Source organism: Mobula birostris, chromosome 15 (genome assembly GCF_030028105.1).
Source record: "Mobula birostris isolate sMobBir1 chromosome 15, sMobBir1.hap1, whole genome shotgun sequence".
Classification (NCBI taxonomy): Eukaryota; Metazoa; Chordata; class Chondrichthyes; order Myliobatiformes; family Myliobatidae; genus Mobula; species Mobula birostris.
In genome coordinates this window covers 24217513-24235263 of record NC_092384.1, presented here as the reverse complement: position 1 = coordinate 24235263, position 17751 = coordinate 24217513, and the positions used below count along the sequence as shown (strand labels likewise).

At 43.2% G+C, this 17751-nt stretch overlaps 1 protein-coding gene across 4 annotated transcripts in view; it reads left to right on the top strand.

Annotated features, from left to right (window-relative positions):
* The window catches only part of cpne2 (copine II), a 275831-nt gene extending 262666 nt beyond the window's left edge, over positions 1-13165 (top strand). For all 4 annotated transcript variants that reach the window (XM_072279463.1, XM_072279464.1, XM_072279461.1 and 1 more), the window contains one exon: positions 12665-13165. In XM_072279463.1, coding sequence (XP_072135564.1) covers positions 12665-12772 — 108 coding nt within the window. In that variant the 3' untranslated portion in view covers positions 12773-13165. The remainder of the gene's footprint in view (positions 1-12664) is intronic.
* Positions 13166-17751: the final 4586 nt, after the last annotated feature.

The following is a 17751-nucleotide window of genomic DNA, read 5'->3' as shown; positions in this document are numbered from 1 at the left end:
ATCCCTAATGCACTGATCCCTGCTGCCATTTTGTCCTATCATCTGCCTGCCCTTCCTGACAATCTGACTGCATGCTATCTTTGCTTTTTTACCATCTGTCCAATCCTGTGTCCCTTCACTCCAGTTCCTATCCTTCTGCCAAATTAGTTCAAACCCTCCTGACAGCACACTGGAGGAACTCAGCAGGTCGGGCAGCATCCGTGGAAACAATCAGTCACTGTTTCGGGCCGGAACCCTTCGTCAGGACTGTAGGGGGAAGGGGCAGAGGCCCTATAAAGAAGGTGGGGGGAGGGTGAGAAGGAGAAGGCTGGTAGGATCCAGGTGAAAAACCAGTAAGGGGAAAGATAAAGGGGTGGGGGAGGGGATAGGCAGGAAAGGTGAAGAAAGAATAGGGGAAAATACAATGGGTAGTAGAAGGAGGCAGAACCATGAGGGAGGTGGTAGGCAGCTGGGGGAGGGGGCAGAGTGAAACTGGGATGGGAGAAGGGAGGGGGAGGGAATTACCGGAAGTTGGAGAATTCAATGTTCATACCAAGGGGCTGGAGACTACCTAGACGTTATATGAGGTGTTGCTCCAACCCTAGCAAATCTGCTCGCAAGAATATAGGTCCCCCTTGGGCTCAGGTGCAACCCGTCGCTTTTGAACAGGTCATACCTCCCCCAGAAGGGATCCCAGTGATCCAAGAACCTGAAGCCCTGCCCCCTGCACCAGCTTCTCAGCCACACATTTATCTGCCAAGTCATTCTGCTTCTACACTCGCTACTGTGTGGCAAGAAAGTAATCCAGAAATTACTGCCCTGATTGGATACAGTCAGCATGGCTCTGTGCATTTTAGGTTGTGTCTTACGAACCTTACAGAGTTTTTGAAGAAGTTACCCAAGTACACTGGTGAGAGAAAGACTGTGGATGTTGTCTATAAGGACTTTAGCAAGGCCTTTAATAAGGTCCCACAAGGGAGGTTGGTTAAGAAGGTTCAGTCACTTTCAGCATGAGGTAATAAACTGGGTTTGACATTGGCTTCGGAGGAGAGCCAAGAATGCTAGTAGATAGTTACCTCTCTGACAGATGGTCTGTGATTATTGGTGTGCCACAGGGATTGGCGCTGGGTCCTTCTTTGTCATCTTCATCAATGGTTTGGATGATAATGTAAACTGGATAAGCAAATTTGCAGATGACACCAAGATTGGGGTTGTGTAGTAGACAGCAAGGAGGGGTAGCAAAGCTTGCAGCAGAAACTGGACCAGCTGGAATAATGGACTGAAAAGTGGCAGATAGAATTTAATGCAGACAAGTATGTGGTGTTGCGCTTTGGGAGGACAAACCAGGGTAGGACTTACACATGAGGGCACTGTGGAACAAAAGGATCTGGGGATACAGGTCCATAATTCACTGAAAGTGGCATCATAGCTAGATAGGATTGTAAAGAGAGCTTTTGGCACATTGGCCTGCAGGAATCAAAGTATTGGGTAGAGGAGGTGGGATGTATGTTGATGTATACGATGTTGGTGAGGCCAGTTTTGGAGTGTTTTATGCAGTTCTGATTACCTCCCTACACAAAAAATATCAATAAGATTGAAAGAGCGCAAAGAAAATTTACAAGGATATTGCTGGGCTTTGAGGACCTGAGTTCTCGTTAAGGTTGAATAAGTTAGGACTTTTATTCCCTGGAGTGTAGGAGAATGAGGGGAGATTTGATAGATGTATAGACAGGATAAATGCAAGCAGGTTTTTTTCCACTGAGGATGGGTGAGACTTTAACTAAAGGTTATAGGTTAAGGGTGAAAAGTGAAATATTTGAGGGGAACATGGGGGAGAACTTCTTCACAGGGTAGTGAGAGAGTGGAATGAGCTGTCAGTGGAAGTGGTGAGGCAGGTTCGATTTCAAGTTTCAAGAGTTGTTTGGATAAGTACATGGAGGAAGGGAGTATAGAGGGCAATAGGATTAGGCAAATATCTCAGCACTGACTAAATGGGCTCTGTAACTCAATTTGAAAAATTGAGGAAATTGATGGTTCTGGGAAACTGACACAGAGGAAGACTTGAGGCCAGCGTAGATCAATCATGATCATATTATTTGGCAGGTTTAAGGAGCCTGATAGTCCACTCCTATTCCTATTTTCAGTGCTGGGGGTGTTGGCCTCGGAGAGGTCGCATTGGGACACATATCCTTCTTGCGGATTTCACAAAGACAGCATTGGCTGAACAACTCCAGTGCTGTGAGTTACTCGCCGTGCAGACTCCTGGTCTAATGAGTGCACAGGAGGGCAGGGATCACCATGGCAGGGGACGGGGAGCTTTTGCTGGGTTCGAGTTGCACTGTATGGTCACCTGCTGAAGCTGGTTCTGGAATGGAGGTGATACAAGGTTGAACAGTTTCTCATTTGTCCTGTAAGTTAGCCTCTTTCCAGTGGAAAGTTGGCTAGAGTTAAGGTGTATCATTGTGCTAAGAAAGTCGGCATGGCTTTGCCTGTCAGAGATCTGCATGAGACCGTGTCTGTTGTAATCCATTGGTTAGGATCTCACCTTGTATGCTGCTGTGAAGCAGATGTGCAGTGTAATGGAGATGAATTTCCACAGACATCTAAATTTAAGAAAGATGCTCCACAGTTGCTGAGAGAGTGGAAGTCTTGAGAGATGTAAACAGTACATAGAAAATGCTTGAAGCTACTCCCTCAATACATGAGTGACATTATGACTAATATAAAAGGATCAGAATTTAAGAAATGGAAGTAGGAATAGACCATTCAGCCCCACATCATTCAGCATGCTCGTGACCGACCCTTTATTTCAGCAGCACTTTCCTGTTCTGACCCCAAATATTATTTTAATATTTCTCTTTGTCTTAAATATACTCAGCCACTGAGCCTCCTTGGCCCTCTTGGGTAGAGGAATCCAAAGGTTCTGGGTGAAAAATTTCAATTTCAGATATTATTTTAATATTGCTCTGTCTTGAATATACTCAGCCACTGAACCTCCTTGGTCCTCTTGGGCAGAGGGATCCAAAGGTTCTGGGTGATAAGTTTCTCCTAATGTCTATCCTGGATAGAGAAAGAGATTATCCAAGGCCGTGACCTGTTCCAGACGCCCCAGGAAGAGGGCGGATTGGCAGGATGCATCACTCTTGCATGCACCCTGCCAATATCCTTGACTTTTGTTGGTTTCAACAAGATCATCTGTCAGTTATCTAAACAGAGCCATAGGCCCAGTTGGCCTAATCTCTCACAACCTATCCATTCTCAAGAATCAAGATGGTGAGCTTCTGTTACAACTGTATCCTTCCTTGGGTTGGCAGACCAGATCTCTACACAATATTCTGGATCTGGTTTCACAGACTCCGATATAATTGGAGCAAATTGTATTTTGCATTTAAGTATTCTTGCATTAGAGGCTATCAATCAATTTGCCTTCTTAATTGCCTGCTAGACCTACAGGTTACTCCGATTTCTGTACTCTCAGACCCCGAGTGGCATCTTCCAGGTCCTCACTATTTAAAAAATGCTCTGTCTTTCTGTTTTTATTTTCAGAGTGCATAATCTCGCATTTTTCTACATTATATTTTATCTGCCATGTCCTTCCCCGTTCACTTTACCTGTTAGGATTGCAAATTGAAGTCTCTCCAATACTACCTATTTTCTGACATTACATTTGAACCTACCATACAAATCATTGATACAGGTTGCCAACTGCTGAAGCCTCAGTACCAATTCTTTGAAGCACCTTACCACCCACAGCCTCGCAACCCAAAATCAACCTTCTCATTCCTTCTCACCGTGTTCTGTTCATTAGTCCTTACCAATATGTTACTCCCAATTTTAGTAACCTGTTATGATGCCTCATCAACGGTCTACTGAAAGAAAAAGTAAAGTGGACTTCGGTTAATTGAGACACTTCAGAATACATTTTGGCCAATTAAGTGGTTGCCTAATTAGTCAAAGTTTCATGAAAATAGTTAAAAATGTATTAAAAAAAGACAAACTGAGTAACAAATTGTGCATTTAAGTAACTACTGAGCAAATTAGAACACTATTCATAGTACTATAAAATTGTGTATTGGTTCTTAATAGTTATCAATGGAGGAATTCATCCAATTTCCTCAAGGAACATTTGCAGACACTAGTTCAGATAATGGACAGCCTTCTTACAACCGCTTCAATGATTGTATCTTCCTAATCTTCATTTTCATTGTAACATGACAAAAATCATTGCTTTTTGAATGCAAACATGTGCAGCTGATGCTATTTAAAAATTATTTGCTCTAAGCATGTTGTAGCATCTACCGGCCACACAAGTGGACACGAATGACACTGGTTAGAATATGCTTGTCAAGTCTCCTGCCCCAATTAAGTGGCATAGTGTCCCAAATACATGAATGGAATCCTAGCTATTTTCTTTATTTGTTTTTATTCTTTAAGAGTTGTCCCTATTAAGCAGTTGCCCCAATTAACCAGAGTCCACTGTACATATCAACTGATTGTCCCTCATGAATTCCAACAGTACAACCTCAACAGATCTTGGTGTTTCCCTGGGTTCTGCGGGAGAGGGCTCTGGCAAATACAGAACATTGAACTTTAAGGTTACTGTGTGGCATAGAAAGGAGCTATGGCCTCCAGTAGACATTAAATAGCTGCTAGATGCTAGTGGGGAGGTCCTGGAAAAGGATAGAGGTCAAGAAGGATAAGAGGAAACTGTGCGTGATTGGTAGAGTCATGTAGCATGATGACACTTGTGAGTCAGTTGAGAATAATGCTTAACTTTGCAATCCAATAACTGACCTCATGAATCACTCTAGCACAGCAAACAGGACACTTTCTACAGTTGTGCTGAATTCTGTAAGTTGTTCGACAATTCACAATCTCACCTTGATTTGAAGCACTGTGACTGCGGTTCAGTAAGTGAAAGACTGGTGGCAGTGACAAAAGATAACAGCAACAATGCTCATCAACACAGGACACTTCCCTTCTTAAAAGAAATCACTTGAATCAATTACTCCATTGCCTTCTACGTTTCCAACTTATTCAAACATTTGGTGGTGGAAGATTATGACATGCAGAGCCAAGAACATTACTGCATGAATACTGGTGTTGTCCTCAATCTTGGTCAATAATTTTTTCATCCATGCAGGAAATGAGTGCAATCTCAGTCTCTGACAGAGCAGCTGAATCTTATTACTGTACGTGCAGAACTGTTGCTAGTGTTTAATCCTGTAGCCACTGGCTAGAGGAAAAAATGTTTCAGCCTTAATACTGCCAGATGTCTTTGTTTTGTTTATTTAACCTCACCTCCATGGACCAAAATTCAGAGCTGTGACTTCCTTAAGTCTCATGCACATTAGAAGCAAACCAGATCATTCTCTGATTTTGCAATCAATTGCCACGTGAAAATGCACATTTCATTTTCTGTTTTTGCAAAGAATTAATGCAGCTGCAACACTTCTATATGGAAGAAAGCCTACACTTGTTCCAGCTGCACTAAACAGCATCTGTGCTGTAGAAACAAGATATCTGCTAGACACCGTCCCCAACATCTAAAGGGAGGATTATCTTGCCTGTCAGCAGAAGCAATATTAAGCTGCAAATCCATTGCCACCGAGGTAAATATTACACTCTCATGAACACACTCAATCCTAGCACTGCACAACAGTGGTCACTTTAATGTTCCTGTAACATAGACTGTGAACTCTTTGATTGGCAGTGGGGATAACTTGTTTCCCACTTTTGTGAGTCAGTCAGTTTTCAGTTCAGGTGGTCGTGGTGCTGATCGACACTGTGGTGTTTGTCACTTACCCTGCCTCTGGTATCGTGTGCAGGCCACTGCCTCTATCAACACCGTGGAGCAGCTAGTAGAGCCTCTGCTCCACAGCCTCGGCAACCCAGCTTTGAACCCCACTTTTGGCACTGTACGAGGGGCCTAATCTGATTGGTGGAAAGTATAGGGGAGATGTCCATGACAAGTTCTTTTAGACAGAGTGTGGTGGGTGCATATGTGTGGGCACGTGGCCAAGTGGTTAAGGCGTTTGACTAGCGATCTGAAGGTCGTGAGTTCGAGGCCCAGCCGAGGCAGCGCGTTGTGTCCTTGAGCAAGGCACTTAATCACACAGTGCTCTGCGATGACACTGGTGCAAGCCGTATGGGTCCTAATGCCCTTCCCTTGGACAACATCGGTGTCGTGGAGAAGGGAGACTTGCAGCATGGGCAACTGCCAGTCTTTCATACAACCTTGCCCAGGCCTGTGCCCTGGAGAGTGAAGAGTTTCCAGGCGCAGATCCATGGTCTCGCAAGACTAATGGTGGATGCATGGAATGGGCAGCCAGGAGTGGTGGTAGAGACATTTAAGAAACTTTTAGATAGGCACATGTGTGATAGAGAAATGAAGGGCTTTGGAGGAGGGAAAGGTTAGATTGATCTTGAAGTAGGTTAAAAGGTTGGCACAACACTGTGGGCTGGCGTATCCGTACTGTGCTGTAATGCTCTGTTTTTCCTGTGACCATGTGGGTTTCTCCCAGGGGTCCAGCTTCCCTCTCACATGTTGCTAGGTTAATTGGCCAGTGTACATTGTCCTCAGCATGCTGTGCATCAGGGCATGTCAGGGAGTGTTGCTTCTTCTGTGTGCTTGGGCAGAGACCCCTTGATTTCATCACTAAATTCCATCCTCTGAATCTTTCTCCTAATCTAGTCGGCTTTGCTCCAGGGCCGTTTGTTACATCAGTAGTGCTACCCCTGCTCCTGATTGCCACTGTGGTGTGGTGGGCGGGGTGAGTAGCTCTTTGCCTAATATTGGTAACATTTAGAATGGTTTCAACATGTTTATCTCTAGAGAGGGAACATTATGTAGTGGTCCTCTAGGCTCGAGAGCAGGAGAAAGGGATGAGGATGGAGAAGGAGAAGGGGATGGGGATGGGGATGGGGATGGGGTGAGGGGTTGACATGTGGAGGTAGGTGGTGAGGTGATGGGAAAGGAGAGTAGATGGGAAGGACATACTGTATAAGTTGAGGGTTCAAGGAGAAATGAGGGAGGGAAAGAGGGAGGGGTTAAAGTGTTCGAAGAAGGGGTCAGGTTTGAATGAAAGATGGATTTTAAACAGAAGAGGATTTGGGAATAGGGAGGATTGAGAGGAGGAAAGCAAGGAGGAGAGAATGGGAATGGTATTGGTGTTTGAGCCGATCCTTCAAGGTGTGTAAGAATTCAAGTGCTCACTCTGTCAAGCCTGTTGGTAGCTAGTGGAACAGTGAACTAATATCAGAAGAAATTGTGCACTGGCCTCTTCAACTTCTTAGTATTAAATCTAGCACCTCCCATGTGAGGTCCCATGGACAGAGCTGGCAGCTACAGTCTTGAAGGTCGTTCTGGTGTCTGAGCTCCAGACCTCAGATGCTGTGACACTGACGTCGCTACCCTGACTGAGATAGGACAGGAAAGAGACAAACAGCTGAAGGAACAAGGTGGCTACACCCTCGACAGCAAAGGCTAACTGTAAGAGGAGTCTTCCAGAGAGAAGTTTGAGCTCTTGAGCTCATGATGTCTACACCAAACTCAATGTCAAATTAAACTCAATCTCTTCTGCCTGCATATAGTCCATTTCCATGTATTCCCTGCACGTTCATGCTTCTATATGTAAAGGCCTCTAAATTAGGCATCCGTTAGTCTCGTGAGACCATGGACTTGCGCCTTGGAAGGTTTCCAGGGCGCAGACCGGGGCGAGGTTGTATGGAAGACCAGCAGTTGCCCAAGCTGCAAGTCTCCCCTCTCCATGCACCGATGTTGTCCAAGGGAGGGGCACTGGGGCACTAGGACCCATACAGCTTGGCACCAGTGTCATCGCAGAGCGAAGTGTGGTTCAGTGCCTTGCTCAAGGACACAACATGCTGCCTCAGCTGAGGCTCGAACTAGCGACCTTCAGATCACTAGACCGACACCTTAACCACTTGGCCGCGTGCCAAAGCCTCTAAAATGTCACTTTCATATCTGCTTCCACCAGTATTCTTGGTAGCACGTTCCAGGTATGTATCACTTTCTGTACAAAACGAAAGAACTTGACCCAATCATCTTCAAACTTCTGTCTTTCACCTTAGATGTATACGCTCTAATATTTGATATTTCTACCTCGGGAAAATGACTTGACTATCTACCTTATCTATGGTTGTTATAATTCTATAAACTTGAATCACATTTCCCCTCAGCCGCTGGCAATCCGGCAAAGAATAATCCAGACTTATTATCCAATTCCTCCTTCTAGTTCCCGCCTCTTTCATCCACACAGCATCACGTTAAATCTCTTCTGTACACTTTCAAAGCTTCTACATCTTTTCTGTAATAGGGGTAACTAGAATAGCACACAATATTTCAAGTGTGGCCTAAGCAAAATTTTAAAAAGCTCCAACATGACTATCTTATCTATATTCAGTGCCCCAGCCAATGAAGACAAGCATGCCATACACCTACTTGCATCGCTGTCAAGAATTAGCTTGTTTGGCATTACCCTGACTCCCTTAAGCTGCCCACAGAAACAACTTCCATCATGCCATTACCTTGTGATGGCATGCAAGCCACAATCCTAATTCTTTGAGGAAGTGAAAAACAATAAGGATGAGGGCAGAGCACTGGATGTGTTGTATATGGATTTTTATTTGCCCATGGCAGGCTCATTCAGAAAATCAGGAGGCATGGGATCTAGGGAAACCTGGCTGTACGGATACAGAATTGGCTTGCCCACCAAAGGCAGAGGCTGATAGTAAATGGAGCGTATATTGCTTGGAGACCAGTGACGTTTCACAGGGAACCCCGCTCTTTGTGATTTTTATAAAGGATTTGGATGAACAGAGGCATGATGGTTGGTGGTGTTTTACATAGGGTAGAAGGTTGTTGTGGTTTACAGTGGGACATTGGTAGAATGCAGAGCTGGGCTGAGAAGTGGTAGATGCATCTCAATCTGGAAAAGTGTGAAGTGATTCACTTTGGAAAGGCAAACATGAAGGCAGGATACAGGGTTAATGGCAGGATTCTTAACAGAATGGAGGAACAGAGGGATCTTGGGGTTCACGTTCATCGATCCCTCAAAGTTGTAGGTGAAATTTGAAACAGTGGCTGAGGAGACATATGGTGTATTAGCCTTGATCATTCAGGGGATTGAGTTCAAGAGCCACGAGATAATGTTGCAGCTCTGTAAAGCTGTAGTTAGACCACACTTGGAGTATTGTAATCACAAACAAATGAAAATCTGCAGACGTTGGAAATCCAAGTAACACACACAAAATGCTGGAGGAACTCAGCAGGCCAGGCAGCATCTATGGAAAAGAGTACAGTCGACGTTTCGGGAGGAGATTCTTCAGCAGGAAAGATCTCGGCCTGAAACGTCGACTGTTTGCTTTTTTCTGTAGATGCTGCCTGAACTGCTGAGTTCCTCCAGCATTTTGTGTGTGTTGCTTGGAGTATTGTGCTCAGTTCTGTGGTCTCATTATAGGAAGATGTGGAAGGTTTAGAGAGGGCGAGTAAAGATTTACCAGGATACTGCCTGGATAACAGAGCACGTCTTATGAGGATAAGTTGGGCAAACTATGGTTTTTCTCCTTGGAGAAGAGGAAGCAACTTGTTAGAGGTGTACAAGATGATAAGAGGCATAGACTTTTTCACAAGGTGGAGGTGACTAATACAAGAGGTGCTGGAGCAGGTATAGGGGGGAACATCAGAGGCAGGTTTTGTTTTTTTACACAGAGAGAGGTGTGAGTGTGGAATGAGCTGCTGAGGTGGTGATAGAGGCACTTAAGGGGCTCTTAGATAGGCATATGAATAAAAGAAAAATGGAGGTAAGGGAGAGATTAATCTTGAAGTTGGTTAAAAGGTCAGCACAACATTGTGGATTGTACTCTTCAATGCCATAAGCAACACATCCACAACAAAACCAGTTTCAGCTGAAGACTGGCAGTAAATGAGGCTGCATTATTGCTCCAAGATACTATTCAATCTTTTTCCACAGCAATGCTACAGCTCACCCCCAACAAGATTGCTGCCAGAATAGAAATAAACATCACAGGTAATGTAAAACTATCCTATCACAGCAACTGCAGTCCAGAACTTCAGTAGCTGAGCTGCAGGGACTAATCAATGTTTTTTTTTTGCGATATTAATCTTGAAATGGAATTAAATGCAAAAATATAATTTAGAAGAATTAAAACATCCCTCTGCTCTGTTTCCTGCTATGGAAATTTCTCTCCCTTTTAACCAGTTTTAAAACCCATTTTGTGTTTCAACTTTTTACTTACTGTCTTCAACCTGCTACCTACTTTTCTTTAAAGAACAGAGCGGTTTTTTATATTTTAAATGGACTTTGATTTGTGGGGATATTTCTTTTTATGATGGCACAGCAAAAGAGTCACTTTGTTTTTATTGCTATTGGTACATAGTAGCCGGTAGGCTATTTAGCCCTTCCAGTTGATTTCAGTATTCAGTTGGGTCATGACTGAATCTCAGTTCCAATTCACAGCCTTTGCTCCAAGTTTGTAGGGCTGTCAATTTCATTGGCACAGCATCCACAGGAGTTCGGGGAGATGCTTTCGAATTTTTACTAGTGTGTGTGGAAAATGCCACTGAGAGAAGTCAGGAGGCAAAGCTCCATTTGTAAGATTTTACCACTCGCGAAGGTTACTGTACTATAAAAGCTCTTTATTCCCTTTGGTGATATCCATTTAGTAGACTCTCAACTTCTGCCATTTGTGAGGATATAAATTGAGTTTTTGCACTCTTCTTTATAATTAATCTCCTGAAGCCTGGTGTAATTTTATTTCAAGGCCAATATAACTTTTACAGTACAGTACTTAGACTGATCAGTATTCCTAATAGACTCTGACAGGCTCTGTACAACTGAGGCATCACACTTGCACATTTTTGATTCCATACTTATTGGAATAAAGGTCTATTTTTCATAACCTTTTAAAATAATATTTGTACCTATGCACTCATTTTTAGTAACAAATACATACAAATTCTCCCACTTCTCCATGGTACCTAGTTACTCAGCTTTAAAAAATAAACTGATTTGTGCACCATCGATCTAAAGTTGACTTTCCTGCATTAAGCTTATTTTAAACTACTTACATCTTTAACTCAAGAAGTTTAAGTTGGGCAAATGTTACCTACCGTTCACATATTGTTTTTTCAGTTTCTCCAATCTTGATCATCAGTCACTCAGCTTCCGATGGGTTTCCAGAACCCCTTCTTACAAAAGATGTTCAGCTGATAGAAAACATGTTAAAATCAGAAAGAGTTTGTTGTTAGTGATATAGGAGTATAATAATCTGTATTTTCTCCTTCCAGATCCTCACATAAATTGATCATGCACAAAGTTTGAGATCTTCAGGTTTTGCAGTTGGTGTTATAACAAACCCTATGCTAATGCAGTAATGGCTCCTTTAGCAGAAACCACGTGGACTACTTTTATACATCAAATTCCTCTTGTCCTTACCTACCACCCCATGAGCCTCCACATCCAACACTTCATTCCCCTGCAACTCTGCCATCTCCAAAGGGATCCTATCACCAAACACAACTTTACCAACCCCCAACTCTCTGCTTCCCTCGGGGATATCTCCCTCTGTGATTCCCTTGTCCAATTGTCCCTCCCGGCACTTAGCCCTACAAGCGGCCAAAATGCTGCACCTGCCCATTTTCTGCAGAGATCACTCCCTTCATGGTTCCCTTCTCCATCCATCCCTCCCCAATAATCTCCCTCCCAGTACTTAACCCTGCAAGCAGCCAAAGTGCCCATTCATTTCCTCCCTCACCTTCATTCAGGGCCCCAAACAGCCCGTCCAGGTGAGGCAACACTTCATCTGCAAATCAGGTGGGGTTGCCTATTGTATCTGGTGCTCTGGGTGAGGTCTCCTCGACAGTGGTGAGACCCATCGTAAATCAGGGGACTTCCTTGTTGAACACCTCCGCTTCAACCGCCAAAAGCAGAACTTTCTGGTGGCCAAACATTTTAATTCTGATTTTTGTTCCAACATGTTGGTTCACGGCCTCCTCTTGTGTCACAATGAGACCACCCTCAGGGTGGCGGAGCAACACCCTATATTCCTTCTGGGTAGCCTCCAACCTGATGGCACAAATGTCGATTTGTCCTGCCAGTAAAAAAAATTCCCTCCCCCTTCCTCTCTTCTTCTGTTCCCCACACTGGCCTCTTACCACTTCCCATCTGTCTATCACCTCCCCCTGGTGCCCCTGCTCCTGCCCGTTCTCCTATGGTCTACTCTCCTCTCCTATCAGATTCCTTCTTCTCCAGCCCTTTACCTTTCCCATCCACCTAGCTTTACCTTTTACCTTGTGGTTATCCTTCTTCCCATCCCTCCACCTTTTTCATTCTGGGGTCTTCCCCCAACCTCCTTTCCCAGTCCTGAAGAAGGGTCTTGGCCCGAAACATCGTCCGTTTGTTCATTTCCATGGATGCTGCCTGACCTGCTGTGTTCTTCCAGCATTTTGCGTGTGTTGCTTTGGCTTTCTAGCACCTGCAGAATTTCTTGTGTTTATACATCAAAAGATGTTCAATGAATACTAACATTGGTTTGAAACAATGCAAGCTGAGGATTCCTTTATAGTTTGTGTCCCTTTTCAATTGCTAACTAGCAGTTTATAAAAGAACATTAAACTTCTTTATCCTTTTTCTCTGTTATTCAGGCTCCTAAAGAAACTTTGGCCAAATCTATCCTAGCAGAACTACCCCAGCAAGTTGTTCAGTACTTCAAGCAAAGAAACCTTCCACCGGTTAATCCTGATTCAGCCTAACACCAAACCTTTTCCCTTCAAACTTGCATGACTCCTGACCAGCCCGCCTGAAAATGTTTACAAAATCTCTGCATGTTTTGCAGCACATAGCACATTTGTAACATTTTGTTTCCATTGCTTTAAAAAAATATTTCAATGACTCAATTTGTTTGTAAGAACAATCTGGTGCTTTGTAAAAGCATGATGATTAACACTAAGTAAAAGTGGTCAACTTTTTTCCTTGTCACCACTGTTAAAAAGTATCGAGTGTATCTTTGTATTTTTGGGTGTTACATATCTGATTTTCTTTTAATTGTTAAACGAAACACTGAAAATAATGTTACCAACTTGCAAAAAGGATAAGGGATAAATTCTCTCATTTTGTGTATACATTGTCCGTATGACTAAATAAACTGTACTTTTGTCAAGATATTACAATTGGACATTTCTTTTTACCTGTAATATGTGCAATACAAGAGAAAGTTCAGTGAGTAATATTGTACAGAGCTTAACTCTTCTCACCCACGCTGTTTTCTTTGCGGCAGAAAGCTTTTCAAATTGCAGTTGAAAAAGCTTCATCTTACCTGAAGTAACTGCATCACTGGGAAAACTATTAGTAATAAAGAAAAAAAATAGGAAATAATCCATCTAGAATGAACAGACATGGCAGATATAGGAGAGAATTGACATACAACTAAAACTTTGAGGTAGATTAGGTCCAAGATTCAACTTCAAATTAAGAACACAACAATGTTAGAAATAAGAGCAGAAGTAAGCCAAGTGTCTTTGAACATCAGATCATGATTAATTTGGTCTTGGGCTCTACTCTATTTTCTCGCTTGTTCCTGTAAGATCACAAGACAGAATAAGGCAATTTGGTCTGAGTCTGTTCCGCCATTCAAACATGGCTGATTTTGTATCCTCTCAACTCTATTCTCCTGCCTTCTGTCCATTATTTTCGATGCCCTTACTAATCAAGAACCCAACAACCTCTGCTTTAAATACACCCAACGATTTGGCCTCCAAAGCTGCCTGTGACAATTAATTCCATAGATTCACCACCCTCTAGCTAAAGAAATTCCTTCTCATCTCTGTTCTAAAGAGACACCCTTCTACTCTGAAGCTGAGTCCTCTGGTCCTAGATTCCCCCACTATAGGAAACATCTTCTCAATGTCCACCATCTACAGCTTTCAATATTCAACAGGTTTCAAGAGAACCCCCCCTCCCCCCACATGCTTCTAAACCACGCGAGTATAGATCTGTTAAGCCCTCTCAGGATGTTATTTGTTTCAATAAGACCACTTTTACACTACGGTGAACCTAGGCTCAAGCTGTTCAATCATTCTTCATACCCAGAAATTAAATGGTAAACATTATCGGTACGGCATCAAGTGCAGGTATTTTCCTCCTAAAATATGGAAACTATAACTATGCAATGTGCCTCACTGATACCTTTTACATTTGTGGTAAGATTTCCCTTTTCCACTCCAAAGACCAGCATTCTACATGCCTTCCTAATCATTTGTGTTATACATAGAAGGATCTGCTGTGAAGCAGCATTCGTGGTCTTTGTCCATTTGAACAACATTCTGCTTTTATATTCACATGCCCTATGTCATACTCCCCGCAACATTTTTGTCCTTCTCTCCAATTGTTATCTTCAACAGAGATCCTTGCACCCTCAACAAATTCGCCTACAATACAATTTTACCTTTCAACTTAGTCATTAACATAGATTACAAATACCCATCCCTGTAGCATTCCATCAGTTAGCTACCAACCAGAATTTTAGCTGTTTCTGTAGAGCATCTCTTTTCAGCTAGTTAGCTAATCCACTGCTATAATGCTGAATCACACATCCAGCTGGCTTCTCACAGGATTGGAGCTAATTTACAGGACTAAAGGGAAAATCATTACAACCTGTATCGCTTACACTCTAGAACTGAGGTCACCATAACCCTAGCAGCAGAAAATTGTGGTACGCAGACAGGATTTACATTTGAAACCATTCAGAGACCAACTCTAAATCATTGCCAATATACAAGAGGATGGCCGTACACCCAACTTCCACTACATCAAATTCATTTGCAGGCCCACCACTGAATAGCACTGCTTGCTAACTAATAAAGAGGCCCTGAAAAACATGGACTACTTGCCATACCAAGGGAGTTGCCTCTCAACAAAGATAAAGGTTTCACTATTGATGGTGGAGGGTAAGGGTTTCTGAGGTCAAGACCCCAGTCCTGACACAAGACCCATGACTGCACAGTATGATCCTTACCCTCCTATATAACCAGCAATATTGTCTCGGCAACATCCTATAGAAAGATAGAAAAGCTATCAGGGATCAGTTCTGGGAGCCGTACTCTTCGTGATTTTTGTGAGTGGCCTGGATGGGGAGGTGGAGGGATGGGTTGGTGGGTTTGCTGATGACACAACGGTTGGGGATGTTGTGCATGGTGAGGGGGGCTGTCAGGAGTTACAATGAGGGAATGCAAAACTGGGCTGGGGTTTGGCAGATGGAGTTCAACTCATGGGTGTGGGGTGGTTCATTTTGGTTGGTCAGGTATGATGGCAGAGTAGATCGTTGGCGGTAGGACTCTTGGCAGTGTTGAGGATCGGAGAGATCTTGGGGTCTGGGTCGGTGGGACACTTAAAGCTGCTGCGCAGGTTGACTGTGTGGTTGGCAAGGCATGTGGTGCCTTGGACTTCATCAAGTATGGGATTGGCTTTGGGGGCCGAGAGGTAATGTTACAGCTATACAGCTATGGACTCTGGTCAGACCCCACTTGGAGTGCTGTGTTCAGTTCTTGTCACCTCACTGCAGGAAGGATATGGAGGGTATGGGTGGGTGCAGAGGAGATTTACAGGGATGTTGCCTGGTTTGGGGAGCATGCCCTATAAGAATGAGTTGAGTGAATTTGGCTTTTTCTCCTTGGAGCAACGGAGGATGAGAGGTGACCTGATGAAGGTGTGTGGGATGATGGCAGGCATTGATTGTGTGGATAGTCAGAGGCTTTTTCCCAGGGCTGAAACAGCTGGCACGAGAGGACACAGTTTTGGGGAGCTTGGAAGTGGGTACCGAGTAGATGTCAGGGAGGTACCGAGGAGATGTCAGGTTTTTTGCACAGAGAGTGGTGGATGCATGGAGTGGGCTGCAGTGATGGTATAAATTCACTAAAAGGACCAGAAATTTAATGTCAGCCCTTTATGCCAGGCCAATAACTTTATCATTGAAGTGATGACTACCCTCAGCAGATCCATTTAGTGCATCACGTTGTTTGCTTGCCTGGCACTATATTCCTTAAGTAGACATTCTATTTGGAACTCTGTCTGAGAAAAAGATTTAAGACATTCTCAAGCATAATGTAAAAATTGTATGATTTTGAGAACCCTTGGAGAATGGACGATCTTAATTCAATGCATCTAGAAAATGGGGAAGTCCAGTGTAAATGGCAGAAAAAGCTCACTGCCCTGTAAACTACCCAACCACCCTACCTTTCAAATGGTCTTTCACCACTTCTGGCAGGGTTTGTGGCACCAATGACCTCATCTCTCACCTCAGAACCGTAATGGAAGTAATCCGTCCTCAATCCCACGAAGAATATCCATCCAAATGCAATGACCCCAACATTGTACCCCCTTACCTTATGCAGCAACTTTTTATATGGCACTATTTTGAAATCATTATTGATTATTGAATCATTCCTCTTGATGCCATCAAAACCAGCCATTAAATGAATAAAAGGTTAGGAAATTGATCATTGAGAAATTGCCCCACTGAAGAGGCTTCCTTAACCTTGCAAGCTTCAATATGGGTCTTCCACATTCAACCCATCTGCCAAAATTGAATGTGCTGAGGCAACAAAATTTTCCATCAATGCAACTGCCAAGAATTCACACTATTTGCTAAGCCAGGGCACAGCGTTCAAATGTTGTAAACTCTCTCTGCAAATCATAATTATGTTACTAAACTGGCTGCAATTCTGACTTAATGATGCATTTTATTTAGCTAATCACATTTTTTTAATATCTTTCATTATATCAAAATATGTACATTGGCTTGAGAAGATAAAGCTTCATAAAATAAATACAAACCCCATTTCCAGAAACATTGGGATATTTTCCAAAATGCAATAAAAACAAAAATCTGTGATATGTTAATTCACGTGAACCCTTATTTAACTGACAAAAGTACAAAGAAAAGATTTTCAATAGTTTTACTGACCAACTTAATTGTATTTTGTAAATATACATAAATTTAGAATTTGATGGCTGCAACACACTCAACAAAAGTTGGGACAGAGTTAAAATAAGATTGAAAAGTGCACAGAATATTCAAGTAACACCGGTTTGGAAGACTCCACATTAAGCAGGCTAATTGGTAGCAGGTGAGGTATCATGACTGGGTATAAAAGTAGTGTCCATCAAAGGCTCAGTCTTTGCAAGCAAGGATGGGTCGTGGCTCACCCCTTTGTGCCCAAATTCGTGAGAGATTTGTTAGTCAGTTCAAAAGGAACATTTCTCAACGCAAGATTGCAGAGAATTTAGGGCTTTCAACATCTACAGTACATAATATTGTGAAGAGATTCAGAGAATTCAGAGACATCTCAGTGCGTAAAGGGCAAGGTCGGAAACCACTGTTGAATGCGCGTGATCTTCGAGCCCTCAGGCGGCACTGCCTAAGAAACCGTCATGCTACTGTGACAATTATAGCCACGTGGGCTCGGGAGTACTTCGGAAAACCATTGTCACTCAACATAATCCGTCACTGCATCCAGAAATGCAACTTGAGACTGTATTACGCAAGGAGGAAGCCATACATCAACTCTATGCAGAAACGCCAGCGAGTTCTCTGGGCCTGAGCTCATCCCAGATGCACTGAAAGACTGTGGAACCGTGTGCTGTGGTCAGATGAGTCCACATTTCAGCTAGTTTTTGGAAAAAACGGGAGTCGAGTACTCCGTGCCAAAGATGAAAACGACCATCCAGATTGTTA